The 15,767-nt window shown below is 28.5% G+C and overlaps 2 protein-coding genes across 2 annotated transcripts; one reads left to right on the top strand and one right to left on the bottom strand.

Moving 5' to 3' along the window:
* Positions 1–657: 657 nt before the first annotated feature.
* Positions 658–4,223, bottom strand: LOC129612424 (exosome RNA helicase MTR4). Its single transcript, XM_055526010.1, has 4 exons — positions 3,938–4,223; positions 3,083–3,884; positions 2,351–2,940; positions 658–2,295 (listed from the first exon to the last, which is right to left on the bottom strand). Exons 1-4 carry the CDS (start codon positions 4,054–4,056, stop codon positions 702–704), a joined length of 3,105 nt encoding a protein of 1,034 aa, XP_055381985.1. The 5' UTR covers positions 4,057–4,223; the 3' UTR covers positions 658–701.
* Positions 4,224–6,489: 2,266 nt separating this feature from the next.
* LOC129612425 (uncharacterized) lies at positions 6,490–7,408 on the top strand. The gene is made up of 4 exons (XM_055526011.1): positions 6,490–6,648; positions 6,708–6,972; positions 7,030–7,131; positions 7,206–7,408. Exons 2-4 carry the CDS (start codon positions 6,730–6,732, stop codon positions 7,344–7,346), a joined length of 486 nt encoding a protein of 161 aa, XP_055381986.1. The 5' UTR covers positions 6,490–6,648; positions 6,708–6,729; the 3' UTR covers positions 7,347–7,408.
* Positions 7,409–15,767: the final 8,359 nt, after the last annotated feature.

Genomic DNA, 15,767 nt, shown 5'->3' with positions numbered 1-15,767 from the left:
AGTAAAGTGAGTCCCCTCCGAAAATAAAATGTGCAAAAACCAAAAAACTGCCTTGTAATAAAGATTTATGTTAAAAGATGTTCAAGTCGTCAAGTAGTAATGGAATGTTACTGTGTATATCTCGGAAAATCCTTATCTAATATTCCATACCGTGCATGGATAAATACATATATGTATCTTTATGTTCATAAATGGCTAATACAAAAAAATTAACGATGCCTAATAGCACTGTTGATTTCTTTTGTATATATGTGTTGTGCACCTATCTTCTGGGTATTGATTTATTAACTTTTTTATGGGCTAATTGCGACTAGTTACATTGGTTTTCTTGCTAGATTCTGGACTTTTCGCTAGATGATTCTTTCTATAAGAAAAGTAATTCATGCTCTCACAAACTTTTGTTTTAAAACGGAACAATAAAAACCTCTCGATGCGAACGATACTTTAAGTTTATTTTATTTTCTGTATTCGTCGGCAATATGCGATTCAATTGCAAGCAGTTCTTTGTGTAATATCTCAAGCTGCACAAAATCTGAAACCACGTAAATAACAAGCAACATTAAGAAAGTGAATAGTTTAATATAAAAGCAAATAAAAGCATGTGCAAGTTTGAGGTTTTTTAAAGTTAATTATATAAGGATAGTGTAAATTTTGTAATAATATTTTATATAATATTTTTATTTAAAATTTTCGTGAACAATTTACAAATATAAAGAAGCAGCAAAAACAATATCTCTTTTTATTAGACGAATTCCCTCTGAAAATTTATTTTCTAAATCAGTATTTCCAATGGTTTTTGAGGCTTGGCACATTTGCCTCAATAGTTCTTCTAATCTTCGCATGCAACGTATAATTGATCCTTCAAATATATCAGTCATTTTACATAAATTCAAAAACGATGAGCCTTTGCACCACGCTAGAACAACGTCCATTAAAAACGGTTTGAACTTTTCAACATAGCAGTCTGGATCTAAATCTAATTTACATTCCTTAGACACTTTTGCAATCCTTCTTGCTAAGTCTTGCATTTCCCGCAAAGGTCCTGATAATTCTTCTGCAGAGGCAGGTATTTCTGAACTTTTCTCGTCGCATACAAAAGTCGAAAGCAGCGATACGCACTGACTTGAATTTAATTTATTAAAAGTACCATTAAATATCATTTCAGTTATTAAAAGCTCGTCTGCAGTGCTTAATTCACAAGCAACACGTCCTTTAAATTCTATGACATCTGAAGCAGTACAAAATCCTAAACGGCGTAAAACTCGTTTTCTATGCTTCAGTTCGTCCATCTGCAACAAGCTTCTTGCCTCTCTTAACTCTTCCTTAGCTGCTTTTAATTTTTGCATTATAGACATTTTTTCGATATATTTTGTGTATAATTTATTGAGATCCTTATTGTTATGCAGAGGATGAGCATATAAACGCTTTTCAAAACCTTCAATATTATTAACAATTTGTTTAAATTCTGGTTGATTTATTTTCATTTCTGTAATTGGATTTAATATAGGTGGACCCTTTGGAAATCGCTTTTTAATTTCGTCTATTATTTTTATTAAACTTTTTCTATTATCTGCAGGTCGCAAATCTTTTGGCAAATGTACTCTTAGAGAAGATATTTTCACTACTAGTTTATGGAGTACTGGTATAACTTCCATGCTACCTTTTTTGTCACCAGAATGACATGGTTTTGGCTCTTTTTCCTTATCAAATCCTTCAGCCACATGCAATAAAACGTCAATAATAACGTTAACTTCAGAAGTAAGTGGATTTTTGCTTTCATCTGATTGTTTCTTAAAATTTACAACTATTCCCCAATCGAATTCTTCAAGCTCTGTTTTGATTTTAATTAAGCGTCCTGGTTGCAAGAAGGGCACCATATACTCAGGTTTTGTAATATAACTCCGAAACTGTTTGCCTAAAGTTTCTAACTGTTCCCGAATATGATGATATGATGCTACAACATGCTCGTCATTTATTTTTATTTTATTCAATTCTAACTGCTGATCAAGTACTTTTTGATACAAATCAGGAATTTTGCTCTGATTTTGAAATTGAAAAAATGACCGCTCTAACATATACTCTGGATTGATTTCTTCCACTCTTAATAAATTTAGTACCATGTTATATGTTAAATGGAATGCAGAATTTATAGGATCAGCTTTTCCTTGTATTATACCTCTTCCAATAGATGGGGATACTTTTTCATCAACCATCAAAATAACTATCCCTTTATCGTCAAGGCCTCTTCGTCCAGCTCGACCAGACATTTGAATATATTCGCCTGATGTAATCCACCTTAGAATTTATTTTATTTTATAAATTTTTTTTGATTTTACTACTTAATTTTTACCTAAAATCTTTGCCGTCAAATTTCCTAGGAGCAGTAAATAGTACTGTTCTCGCCGGCATATTTAATCCCATAGCAAAAGTTTCAGTGGCAAAAAGAGCCTTCAACAATCCTTCTCCAAACAGAATTTCAATGGTTTCTTTTAAAATAGGAAGTAAGCCTCCATGATGAATGCCTATTCCTCTCCTTAACAAAGGTAAAACATTTTCAACTTGTGGTAATTTCCTATCTTCCTCTGACAGAACATCCATAGCGTTGTTAAAAACTTCGTCAACCAACTTCTTTTCTTCACTTGTATTAAAGTCCAATTTAGCCATTTGCATTGCATAAACTTCGCAATCTTTTTTGCTGAAAGAAAAAATTATAACTGGAGCAAAATTTCTTTCCATAATCATCTTCACAATCTTAAATATGTTAGTAGAACCAGAGTCTTTTCCTTTTATTCCTCCTTTTCGACCTTTTTGGTCTCCTTTTGAAGCTTCCCCTGCATTTGCTAAAACTGACATTGCTGTGTTGAAATTGTCTTCTTTAAATTGTCCTTTTTCATCAACAATTAAATGAATGCCATCCCCACCAGCTGGAAATATGTAATGCTAAAATGTAAGAAAATTTATTTTATTATATAAAAAATATATAATAATAAAATATGTATATATAATAATTTTCTAAAAAGAAATAAAATATTAAAATATATTTTATTTCTTTTTAGAAAATTGGATATGTAATAAAGCTTACTTGTAAAGGGGTTGGTCGGTAATCTGTGTAAACTACGTGACATGGTTGCTTATGTAAATGACATACCCATTCAGCAAACTGTCTAGCATTTGGAATAGTAGCCGACAAAAAAACATAACGCACATTATCTGGTAATAAAATTAGAGTTTCTTCCCAAACCACCCCTCGTTCTTTATCACGCATATAATGAATTTCATCAAAAACCACCCAACCAACTTCACGCATAATTTCTGAACCGCGATACAACATATTTCTTAAAATTTCTGTTGTCATTATTAAGCATGAAGCGGATGGGTTTATTGTTACATCTCCAGTTACCAAACCAACATCCCCGAATTCTTCAGTAAACTCTCTATATTTCTGATTTGACAAAGCCTTAATAGGCGTGGTATAAATAACTCTTTGTTTAGCTTTCAACGATTTTGCAATTGCATATTCAGCAACAACAGTTTTACCAGCTGAAGTGTGAGCCGAAACCAACACACTTTGACCATTTTCAATGCATATTATAGCTTCTTTCTGAAAAGGATCTAATACAAAAGAGTACTGCTTGGCAGGCTCTCCTGATAATGGATTTAGTGGAATAAATTCATGCTCAGGATATACAGCAACTTCATGAGTACATGATTCTGGAGAATCAATAACATGTACTGTAATTCTAGACTTTAAATCTTCAATGCATATATCATCCAAAATTGATTCTGTAATTTTTGAACGTTTATAAGGCGATTCACCATTTTCAGCAGTGATCTGAATATCTACATTGTTCGATTCAGTATATGATCTTTTTTCACACCACTGTCTGAAATTAATGCCAATTTAAGTACTCACCATTAAAATATACTAAAAACTTACTCCTTAGATGAACTTGTGTCAGAGTAAAGCTTTTCTTCGACAGTAGGAACACATGGCATTACAGAATTAACATCAGCATCATGGTTGAAACAATCGAATAAATCATCCAAATCAGCCATAGATTAACGTGATTTCAATTTTAATTTTACACCAATTTAAGCCAAAATAATTTAACACTTTCTTCCCTTTATTTTTATAATTATGAATGATTTTCTTTTTCAATTAAAAAGAAAAAGCAAAAACAATCTTTAGTCTAAATCAATTTGGTAAACAGCAATACATTGAAAATAGAAAATTTACAGTGTTTCCCAAAATTATGTCAGGCATCTACTGGAGGTTTTTCAAAACTGTAATACTCTGCGTATACACGACGACTCATAGTAACCGATGCAATTATTCTCTTATATCCCAAATACACATCAGACAACATCTATAATTTAATCGAACGTACTGTTTATACGACAAAATCGAAGATTAAATCTACGATACATATGTATGCGACAAAATGTACAATTTGGTCTAAAATTAATGAAAGTTGTATTTTTAAACCTAATTTGACATCAGACTTTGTCTCCCTAGACAAACAAAATTAATCTATTATTATTATTATTATTTCTACAATAAAAATTACTTTATTTACTGTCAGATTTTTGAAAAGTAAGTAGCAACAATTAATTGTGAAGATTATGGAGAAAGGTGGCCACTCTTGAAAAATCAATGATAAAGATTTCGAAAAAGAGAGGAAAATTGATAATGTGGTTAATTGTAGAAATAAAACATTTCTTTGTAGTTTAATCTGAAATTTATATATAAAAAATCATATATATCAAGCACACAAATCTAATATGTATATAAAAATCACAACATAATAAAAAAAGACATTCTAATGAAAAAATTGTAACACTAAATCCAGAATACTGAGAGCATTGATCACTATACCTCAATTTTAAGATCTTGATACATATTTATTATCAAATTTTATATAAAGAACTTTTATAAAGAGAAAAATTAAGGTCCTTTTCAATATTAAGAAAATGGGCCAAACAGGAATTTAAGAGAAAAATGGACAATAGGGACAAAATGATTTTAAACAAGGAAAATTGTACACGTTGGGCCAGATTTGAAACACTGCTTATGCGTCTGAGCTTCATCAAATAAATTCATTTCAGTTTAAGTCTTCAGTTCATATATTTTTTTTCTAGGAATCATATTATTATATTATTTGTATTCCATTTACTCATGAGCTTATATACATACGTAGTTTGAAAATGGTATGGTCTTTTTCGGTATGTAGCAATGGATACCTTAATTTTTTTAGAGTAACGACTTTTTCTTCTAATAGCTTTTTTTTTCTTCTAGTATATGTACATTTTTTAAAAAAAGATTTGAAATATTACAATGAAAGGCCAAAATACCTCTAAATACACATGATTCACCTGTTGAAAATAAAAAGTACATTTACCTGGAAGTTCTATTTTCATTTATTTGGAAAAAAAATAACTTAACTCCACAGTGTAGTTTTTCTCAGTTTTGGGAGCTCATTAGTGGTTTAAACATAAAAGCGTGATTTTTTTTTAAATTAGTAAAGTTTGTGAATGAAAAATTATATGATATTTCGAAAAACATTTTTAAAAAACTATTATTTAATTTAAACTTTTTAAAAAAATATAACAAACTGAAAAAAGAACAAGTTTTTTTGGAAAAAGAAATTGTCATTCCTATTTGAAAAAAAAAATTGATGTTTTCCACCATATGCATGTGTCAATATTTCCCTTTCCCTTTATAGAGTGCAGATTTACTCAACAATGAAATATGTACATACATATATGAAGACGCAAGCGATGTCGTTGAATAAATGTAGTAAGTAAAATAAAATATTAGTGTGAATTACTTATAAAATATATTCTTTCAGAATAAATAAGTATGTGAAGCTCAGTTAATTAATAAGAAAGTTTACGATAATAACCATATTTTTTAATGAGTAATAACCAAAATATTAATTAAAATTTGCTAAAAATGTCATTTTGTATACGAAATTCAAAAAATTAATGAAACCTCACAAAATACAAAAAAAATATGTTTACTTTCAAGAGCTGTAAGGTATTATAGTATAAAAATATGTATATTTAATTTTAGTTCATAAAATAATTTTATTTTTTTACAGATATTTCAAATAAAAAAATAAAATAAATACGCTCCTGTTAAGACTTTGACAATGGTTAGAACACAGACAAACAACTAGGAAAAATTTGGCTTCATTTTTTTTTTGCAAAATTAACCTTTCTATATTATTTCTAATTCGTTGACCTAACAGCGATTAGCGATAATTACCCCTTGGTGCAATTCAGTGGATATATGTACATATGTAAGTTCATAATAATAATAGCGCTATTATAATTTTATAATTATTATAAAATCTAATTTTAAACTTATATTATAAAATCTAATTTTAAACTTATATTATAACCTAATATGTAAAAATGATTTTATTAATAAGGTTATTATTTTCTGCTGTTTTTCCCTAAGTTTTTAGGCCCTTATTTTTGTCATGTCGAGGTAGAAATTTATTTTAAAAAGAGTGACATTGACGTTTAGCTGTGACAATTTTAGAAGATTTTACATCTTACACTTATGACAAATATTATCAGCTGAAGGTGACAAAATATATTTATTTGAACACAATTTGGAATTTTTTCTTTGATTTGGAAAAAGTATTTGGAAAGTATTTTAAATACATGTTACAGCTTTGATTATTTAATATTTTTTGTAGAAAAGTACACGAATTTTCGGAAATGGCATCCCCAACCGGTGGTACGACTCCCATGGCTATTGCTGGTCGTATGGTTCGAGAACGTGAGCGTTTAATTGGTATGTCTGATGAAGAAAGAGCATGGCGTGCCAAATGGTTAAAAGATCAAGAGTTGCACCACGAACCAAAGCGAGTACCAGAACTAGAACGTCATTTTAAAAACCCAATTCGACGTTTCTACCGTGCACCTCTAGATAAATTATGCGAAATCCTTACTCCCACCATTGTAAGACTTACAAATTAGTATTATGTAATTAACCAAAGTAAAAAAAAAAATTGTTAGGGCTTTCAAAAAGCGTATGGTGTCAGGTTTTTTTTGGGAAAAGGCTTATTGGCAATAAGTGGAATTTATTTAGGAGCTTACTATTTCAAATATAATGCAAATGTAAGGAAGTAAATGAGAAAAAAATTAATGTTAAGTCATGTGAAATAATTTAACGAGTTCTTTCTTTTCTTAAGGATTGGACAAGAAAAGGTGGATGGAGAGTCATTTCATCGCGCAGAGCTTGCAATCCAGGAGATCCAGGTTTTCCAAAGATATCTGAACGAAATAAGCCATCAGATTATGCCTCAAGAGGTTTCAATAATTCTCCAATATAATTGTAATTTTATCGAGCTGATATTTACTAGGTCACAAATATATGTACTACTACTAAATTCGATATTTTAATTTTTATTCTGTCGAAAGAAAGAACTGGTAGTGCGTATGAACATAAATAAATTGTTTATTCAGAATTAAAATTTAATTTTGGAAGTTGAATTTCGTATTTACTTAAAGCCGGGTGATGTTATTGTGTATAGTGACGGTTCGCTAAATAAGCGTACCTATATTTACTAAGAGCTTCATTTATTTATTCCAGTATGTGCAATGTACCACGTTCCCACATTCTATCCAACCATAGGTTCCACCATTCACCTCCTTAATAATATGAATAACTGATATAAAAATACATATGTATGTATGTACTTGTTATACTTGTGTATAACGCCATTTATTTTCAGATGCCTTACTATGTACATACATAATTTGACTTTCGTATTTGTAGAAACGTAGTACCATACAAATTTATTGATGCAAGGTTAACATTTTTCCGAATAGGAAAATTGTTTAACGGTTTAACTTAAGATTAAATCGTAGATTTACTCTAATACCGATATGTATCTACCAGTTTAAGGATTACGAAAGTTCCTTTTAAAATGAATAGTAGGTATAAGAAAGAAGAAAGTAAGCCCAAAATTAGTAGTCATATTGAGACATTTTTCTAAACGGACGACGCGTAACGCATAGTGCTCGTACCAGCACTTAATAAAGTGACTTAATTTTAAAAACAGAACCAAGGCGGTGAAAGAAAACGGCACACAATTTCCGTTATTAAAAAGAGTGGAAAAGCAAAATCAACTCTTCAGTAATTTGTATACAATGTGACACACACATGCAAGCAGATACTGGCAAGTGTCAAAAAAACGCCAGCGGTAAAGGCGGTTGAATTCGCCACTGCAATTTCGTTTGATTTTGGGCGACCCCATTTAAATTTGTTTTTTTATTCCTACTTCGCTCCTGGGAGGAGCATAGGGCTGGTACACGATATTGTAGGTAACCATGAACCACTTTCTTACATCATTAAGTTTACTAGGTATTTTGCTGGTGTTTTTAATATTAGATATTATTGAAATATGGAAATTAGCTAATATTAATTATTTATTTTTATATGTAATGAGTGTTAAGCTATATAATATTGAATATAATTTTAATAGTTACCTGATTGGGTTTTGAACCCGAGACCCTTCTATTAAAGGATCAGTGCAATAACCACTACACCATTTGTCAGTTATTATTTAAATGTGTGTATTCTATACTAATTCTGACATTTCGCCGGGGAAAACCACTCTTGTTCTGTTTTAACTTAGATGAGCTACGCCCGTACGCAATATATTGGAATTTTCGATTTTAGCAACGCGTATGTACATTTATAAAATAAATTATTTTTAATTTATTTTTTGATTTTGATTTAACAATTTTTTTTTATTTCTTGTTTGATTCCTTTTTTCTAACGTCAAATTGATCTGCTTATTGTCAATCCGCATACATATGTGAAGTGCAGACTTGAAATTTAACAATATAAACTTCTTTTGGAAAATAATTTTGAATATAAAACCCGCATAAAATCACATACATATAATAAATTCTTGACAATAAATGTCAGATTACATATGTGATGTGCCACATCAGTTACCTTATGCGTATATCCGTATCTAAGTAATATACGCACTACGTGCCCATTGGAATAGAATAATGTTATTTCTTATTCTACTCCAGCGATGGCAGTCATAGCAAAATGTTTTGTTACAGAAATAAGTATCGACATTTGACCAATGACCGTCGTCTATTCACTTCCCACAGACATCATTGAGCGAATTACAATCAAATGGCTGAATGGTATTTTTGTGAGAAGTGATCCAAAACCATTTAAATACGTAAAGCAAACCTTTTTTTCAACCAGCTGCCTTCACAGTGTTACCTAAAAGTACCTAAAAGTATTAATGGTTTTTTAATATAAAAAGAATACAAATATGCGGTAATTTTTATGAATTATATAGCATATAAATTTAATTAGTATAGACATGAAAAATATATACATATTACATATGTATGTAAATATATATGTGATATATAAGAAGCACATACATTATGTACATACATTATTAGGAATACTTGTTAATATCAAATGTACATTTCCTCAAATTTGACAAAATGTCATTTTAATACATACTTTGAAAAAAAATTTCACCATTACTTTTTCTTGTAGTGTAGCATTTATTGAAATCTTAAAATAATTTGCACAGAAGGCTTTTTTTTTAAATCAATTTTTCAATGTTTGAATAACGCAGAACTTAACATAAGAATGTAGTACAGCAGAAAAAGATTGAGTTTTAAATTTTTAACTACAAACCGAACATTTTGATTTCGGATTGTAAAAGTGTGAAGTTTAGAAAAAGACAATTTGTAAACTCATTTTGGTTATTTTGTCTTTAATTGAAAAATTTTGAAAAAAAAATTATTGTTGACGAAATTTTTTTGTTTTTTCAAAAATAAAACCTTGTGACTTAATAAAGAAAAACATATGTTTCGCCAGCTGTAAGATTTGAAAAGTTTTTAAAACACTAATTGAAAAATGAGAATGTCATAATTTTCTCTCATTTTTGTTTAAAGAGTATTATCCCAGACACTTTGCGCGCAAAAACTTTCTTATACCAGACAGATTTACTATTTCCACCTACTGGAAAAAAAATAGATCATCTACGCATTTTGTAGTAATGTAGTTATGCTTATTTTGACTATTCATGTCGGGCAATTGGAACACGTAAATGGTAGATAAATGCTATGTTCAGAAAAGGTTTTCAAATATTTTCCAAAATTCTTAATACCTTTTTTTAGAACTAATTTTTACAGCAATTTTAAAATTTTCAGAAGTTATAAGGGTTCTCATTATTTCCAATTTGAAAAATATACACCATGTGAAGTTAAAGTTTATTTATTGCACATTAAATTTAAACTTCTTATATTAATTCTTTTTGAATAATTTTTATACAGGTGTTTCGAATAAGGTGGCAAATAATTTCAGAATTCACGATGAGATCTAAAAAAACGAGCTTTACTAGCAAAATTATGAGAGATAAAGGAACGTATTATATAGGTTAACTTATAGATCTCATGGTAGCGAAAATAACAATAACAAAAAATCGAAAAAGAAAAAATTATAACAAAAAAATTCGTTTCAAGAATTTAAAAACAAAAATTCTGACTTTGATGAGCTGTATCTCGGAAACTATGGCTCAAATCAAATTAATTGTAAGACCAAAAATAAAGAACAATCAATTGCCTGTAAGACAAACTCCTAATCATAACCCTATGTTGTATAGTTCCGAAGCTATAAGCATTTATTTTTATGTAGTCTGGTACCTTTTTTTTCAAGAGGGTAGCTCGAAAACGAATATATCTTGAACCCTCCCGCCTTCCCCCACCCATACAATGTTTTACTGGAAATTGATCAAAGAATCATTCCTGAAATTTTTGCCACTAGTGAAACACCCTGGATAATATTTGCAATTTTTATATAAATTAAAAAGTTTTAAAGAGTAAGTAAACCTAAACTATAATAAGGTCGAGAGTAATAAATATTGGCATTTTTATATTTTCGAACATGAAAGTGGCATTATTGTTCTAGTCATGTGTGGTTCGCGAACGAACTAACCTTAAAGAACGAATCTTTTCACTGAACTGAAATGAATCGTTCATCGTTCACCAAGGATTCCAATTCTCTTTTTTATTTATTAAAAAAAACGACTACATATACATATTTTATTTACAATTAGTAATTGATATACCAAAGTATATCTACTAAAAAGTAATTCGACTCGTTCTATTTCGTTAGTTTTCATTTGCATTTTGCTTCCAAATTCTTAAGCTATTCCATTTTTATTTAGAAATAGATGGTAAGTTGTGTAGGCAAGAAAGAAATAAAATTAAATTAAGTTAGGTTAAAATTTGGTTATTTTTATTTTTTATTCTATAAATTTCTTATAAATAATAAATTTAAACTCAAATGTTTTAAAATTTTTATTTCTCCAAATTTAGGAAATTATTTTTAATTTAACTGTTTTATAATTTAACAGTTTTTTAAGTAAAAGTTTTAAATTTTTCTCTGTGTTTTAAACTTTTTTGTTTATATAAGTAGAGATATTTTGTGGTTCAAAACTTATTACTAATTTAGAAAACCCATTACATATTCCTTTCTTTAAAATTTACCATAAATACGAATAGCCATATAATTATAACCAAAAAACATGCAGTTTATAATATATAATTATAATAATATATGTAATTATAATAATAATGCAATTATAATAATATTCTGTATATTATACAGAAGAAAAGTGAACGCAATGAACGATTGAACGAGATTTTGTAATCTGTGAGTAAAAAAGAGTAGTTCGTTAAGAACGAATCACTGAAATGAACGACATTGCTCATGACTATAATGTACCCTTCTTTTAGTGGTGATTATAGTTATGGAGAAAAAATTATATGCATAAACATAACATATTATGTTAACATATGTATACAGTTGGGTTTTGCTATTTTTCGAAATTAGGGGTGATTTTCACTTTTTAAGTTTCACCACAATTTTTTTTCATTTAAATTTAAATTTGAAAATGAGAATGCAATAGTTATGTGTGCATAGGAGAAGTATACTATAAGTAAAGTACATACACATGCATACATACTGTGGTTTAGTTGAGTATTTAACTTCTGTTGAGATCAATTTTTAGTAAACAGAATCTTTAATAAATAAAGTTCACAATGTATGTGTTTTATTTACATGTGTGCATATAACTTTTGTAAATGGATTTTGATCTCCCAAAAATATATTTTGGAGGTTTTGCTGTTAGGTTTATGGACATGTATGTGTATGTCAAAATTATAAGATTTGGTTATGTCAAAGTTTTTTAGAAGTGTTCTAACTAGACTTTAAGCGTATTTATAACAACTATCTAAATATTTTCAAGAGCAACCGCAGTTGAAAGAAAAATGATGAAAACCGCAAAAAATAGAAGGGAAGGCAAAAATTTTTTTCTCGGCAATTTATTTATTATAGCAAACAAAAATATTGTTTGTAATAAAGTGCTAGAATCAAAATGTCTAATAAATTTTTCGTACTTTAATCTTTTTTGAAAACTTAAAAAACTTGCAGTTCTTGCTGTACTTTTTTAACAGTTAAAAAGTAAAAGCAAATGTTAGGAAAACGGTTGGTGCAGAAGAGATTTTTTTTTACTTTTTCGATTTTACCATACATCAATTAAAAAAAACTTCCTTGAGATTTTTAAAAATAAAATGTGAAATAGGATATACAGCTGATACAATTGTTAACATTACATTTTAGTGGTGACACTTGTAGAAACTTAATTTTCCTTGCGAGACATTCATTCATGATTGTTATGATAAGTTTAAGCTTCACATTAACAGCCTAATCGTGTATCGGCTTTAAAATCAGAATTTTCCGTTTTCATAATGGATATTTCATTTTTCCATGAAAATTTGTAATTTCTTCAATTCGATTTTTGCATTTTTTCTCAAATTATCGACTGAATGCCTCTCTTTCAAAAGCAAAGTGAATAAATTTTGTATACATTTTAGAAAAACACGAGATACACAATACCGAGTAAATCTTCTCACTTAGAAATCGCATTATACAAATATAGGATAGTTACTCACCTTTTTTCTCATTTGCCATGTAAGATAGCGAGGTATACAAACAGTTTCATTTTTATAAAAAAAGATAAAGTCGTTCTTTTGCAGTTTTTTTTTCAAGCTAGAATCTAGATTATCTAATTAATAAATATTAAATTCTTATATTTTGCCAGTTTTAAAGGGTCGTTCTCTCTTTTAGAAAAATTTATCAAAAATAAGTTGCTTTACGAGATAAAACCCGAATTACATAGTATGTAAATAAAAGCTGGATTCATTAGTTCGTCAGTTTAGTGACGAACTGATATATTTTGTATGAAAATTTGGATTTTTGACATTCTCTTTACTTTTAGTTCAGCTTATTTTCTCTCTTTCAACAAGTTTAAAGAAAAATTAACTTCAACTTTAGTGCTGAGGTTTTTTAAAACGTCAAATTTACATGTACAGAACTATTTCAATTACATATCTATTCTTGTCAAAAAAGTAATAAATGTACATATCAGCTTTTTTCAGACGAACAATCAGCTTTTTCCAGAAAGACCAATAGGTAGCCTACAATCAAACCAAATTACTGCCGTCGATAAAATAGTCCAATATCCTATTTTACCGCTGGCGGTTTTTTTTAAATTATCTGTTTCTTACATTTCGCATATCAAAATGCGAAATGTTTATTATTTGGTAAGGCACTTGTTTTTTCTGTTCTGTTCTTGCTATAGGTTAACAACGAAAATAATCCTCCGTTGCCGTTCATCATTTTTGTTGTTTTAACAATTAGCGAGGGGATTTTTTAAAACGTCAAATTTCCAATAATGATTTATCATATTGGTAGCAATTGGTAGTTTCGTATTTTAATTTATATACATATGTATAAATGGTCAATAAAATTGTTTTTTAAGTACATATTACACCTTATCTTCACAAGTAAAAAACAGTGTTAATAAAAACAGAACCAAAGTGATGAACGGCAATTGCAACGGCGCACGATTTCCAACTGAGAAAATTGCATATTGTTGTTTCATGAGCGTGTTTTGTTTTATAAAATTTTAAATTTTTTGAAGTTTTTTAATTTTAACATGCTACTTAATTTTTATTTCTGTTTCCGGACAGAATTTTGATTTTAAATATATTTAAACATTTTGTTATGGCAATGGATCTCTAAATGCATGCAAACAAACACCATTAATTTTTTTAAATTTAATTGGAAAATGGTTTTTGAGGTGGTATCCTCAGGTTAGCACTAAGCCGGTACGCATATTAATTATTTTAAAAATTGCATTTTAATTTTTATTATATTTTGAAACAGTTTTTTATCAGTTAAACATAGAGTTACTTTGCACAATTTGCGAGACCAACGTATTCTGTGTTGTTATGCCTTCGAACTGCAGAGCGCACGTCTCCTTAATGCCCCATAAAATTGCAGTTAGGCTGATTGGACAAACCTTTTTTTAGATGAAACGTATGGCTTGAAATTGTTAGGTTTTGTATTTCTGAAACATCTAGATTTATATATAATATGTAAATTTACCATACAGATATCAACAAAATGCAAAAATATCCTGTGCCACCATTTTATACTCTGTCTCTTTAGTTTTCAAATTCGAAAAACGTTCAATTTAACATATCTGTAAAAATATGTTTTAATACGTTGAATATCCAGCATATACACATATCTAGCTACTTAGTGGTATGTCTGTGGTACCACCTATATTTACAACCCCAATAATAATTTTTTTGCCAAATTTTTATAAAATAATAAGATATACTTCCAAAACACTTAAAAAAATAATATCTGACTGGCCATTATCGTTGAAATGTAAGAATCACGCAAAATAAAACAAAACTCACCTGTTTGGAAAATTTCCGAGATGTCAACGAAAAAACCTCATTTTAAATGTGAAAATTTAATCTTAATAATTTTAGTCTTACTACAATTCAAAAATAACTATAAGTTGAGAATGTTTAAAAATGTGTTTGCAAAGGTGGTATTCTTACGTTACCAGTAAGCTTAGAGCATTAATATTTTTTATTATGTCCTCGTGAAGGAAGTTAATAAGAATATATGCTTTTTTCAGTCATTAATATTACTATGTACAATATTCTATGTTGAAATGATTTTTTCATTTGTAATTAACGGAATAAGATTAAGATCTAATTTTTGCAAAAAATTGTTTCTGATAAAATCAACAATCTGTACTATATATTTTTGGGAAAATAGAAAATATTATTTTAACGTAAATTATTTAAAAAATGGATAATCTAATTGAATGCTAAACTTAAAAAAGCTTGAAAAACGTCAACAATATTATGTCGATTATAGAACAAGAAGGATGAAATTTTTATATTTTTGTAAACAAAAAAAAAAACAAAGAGAATCGGGTCTGGTGAACATGAAAATAATTTCGATATTAAAAGTTTTTTTTAATTTCGAAATTACTCTGAGATAAAAATATTAATATGTTGAGTTGAGGTTGCATTTGTAAATTAAATGTGGTGGTATTTACGTGTGGTTTCTAAAAAAATCTTTAATTAAAAACAAAAAAATGGTTATAAGCAAATTTTAAGTTGTTTTGGCTAAGATATTAGTTTACAAAATTGAAACTTGAACGCTTATCAATGAAAGCTAAAATTATAAAAATGTTTAAAAGTAATGTTTAAATAATGTTTGAAGCAATGTTTAAAAATATATATTTGTATTTCCATAGATCAATAATTGTGTATGATAATATTATGATAAACAAAAATTTTGATAATATTAATTTAAAAAAATTTATATA

Source organism: Condylostylus longicornis, unplaced genomic scaffold (genome assembly GCF_029603195.1).
Source record: "Condylostylus longicornis isolate FDR11 unplaced genomic scaffold, ASM2960319v2 ptg000072l, whole genome shotgun sequence".
NCBI classification, from domain to species: Eukaryota; Metazoa; Arthropoda; class Insecta; order Diptera; family Dolichopodidae; genus Condylostylus; species Condylostylus longicornis.
This window is presented reverse-complemented; position numbering and strand designations above follow the sequence as displayed.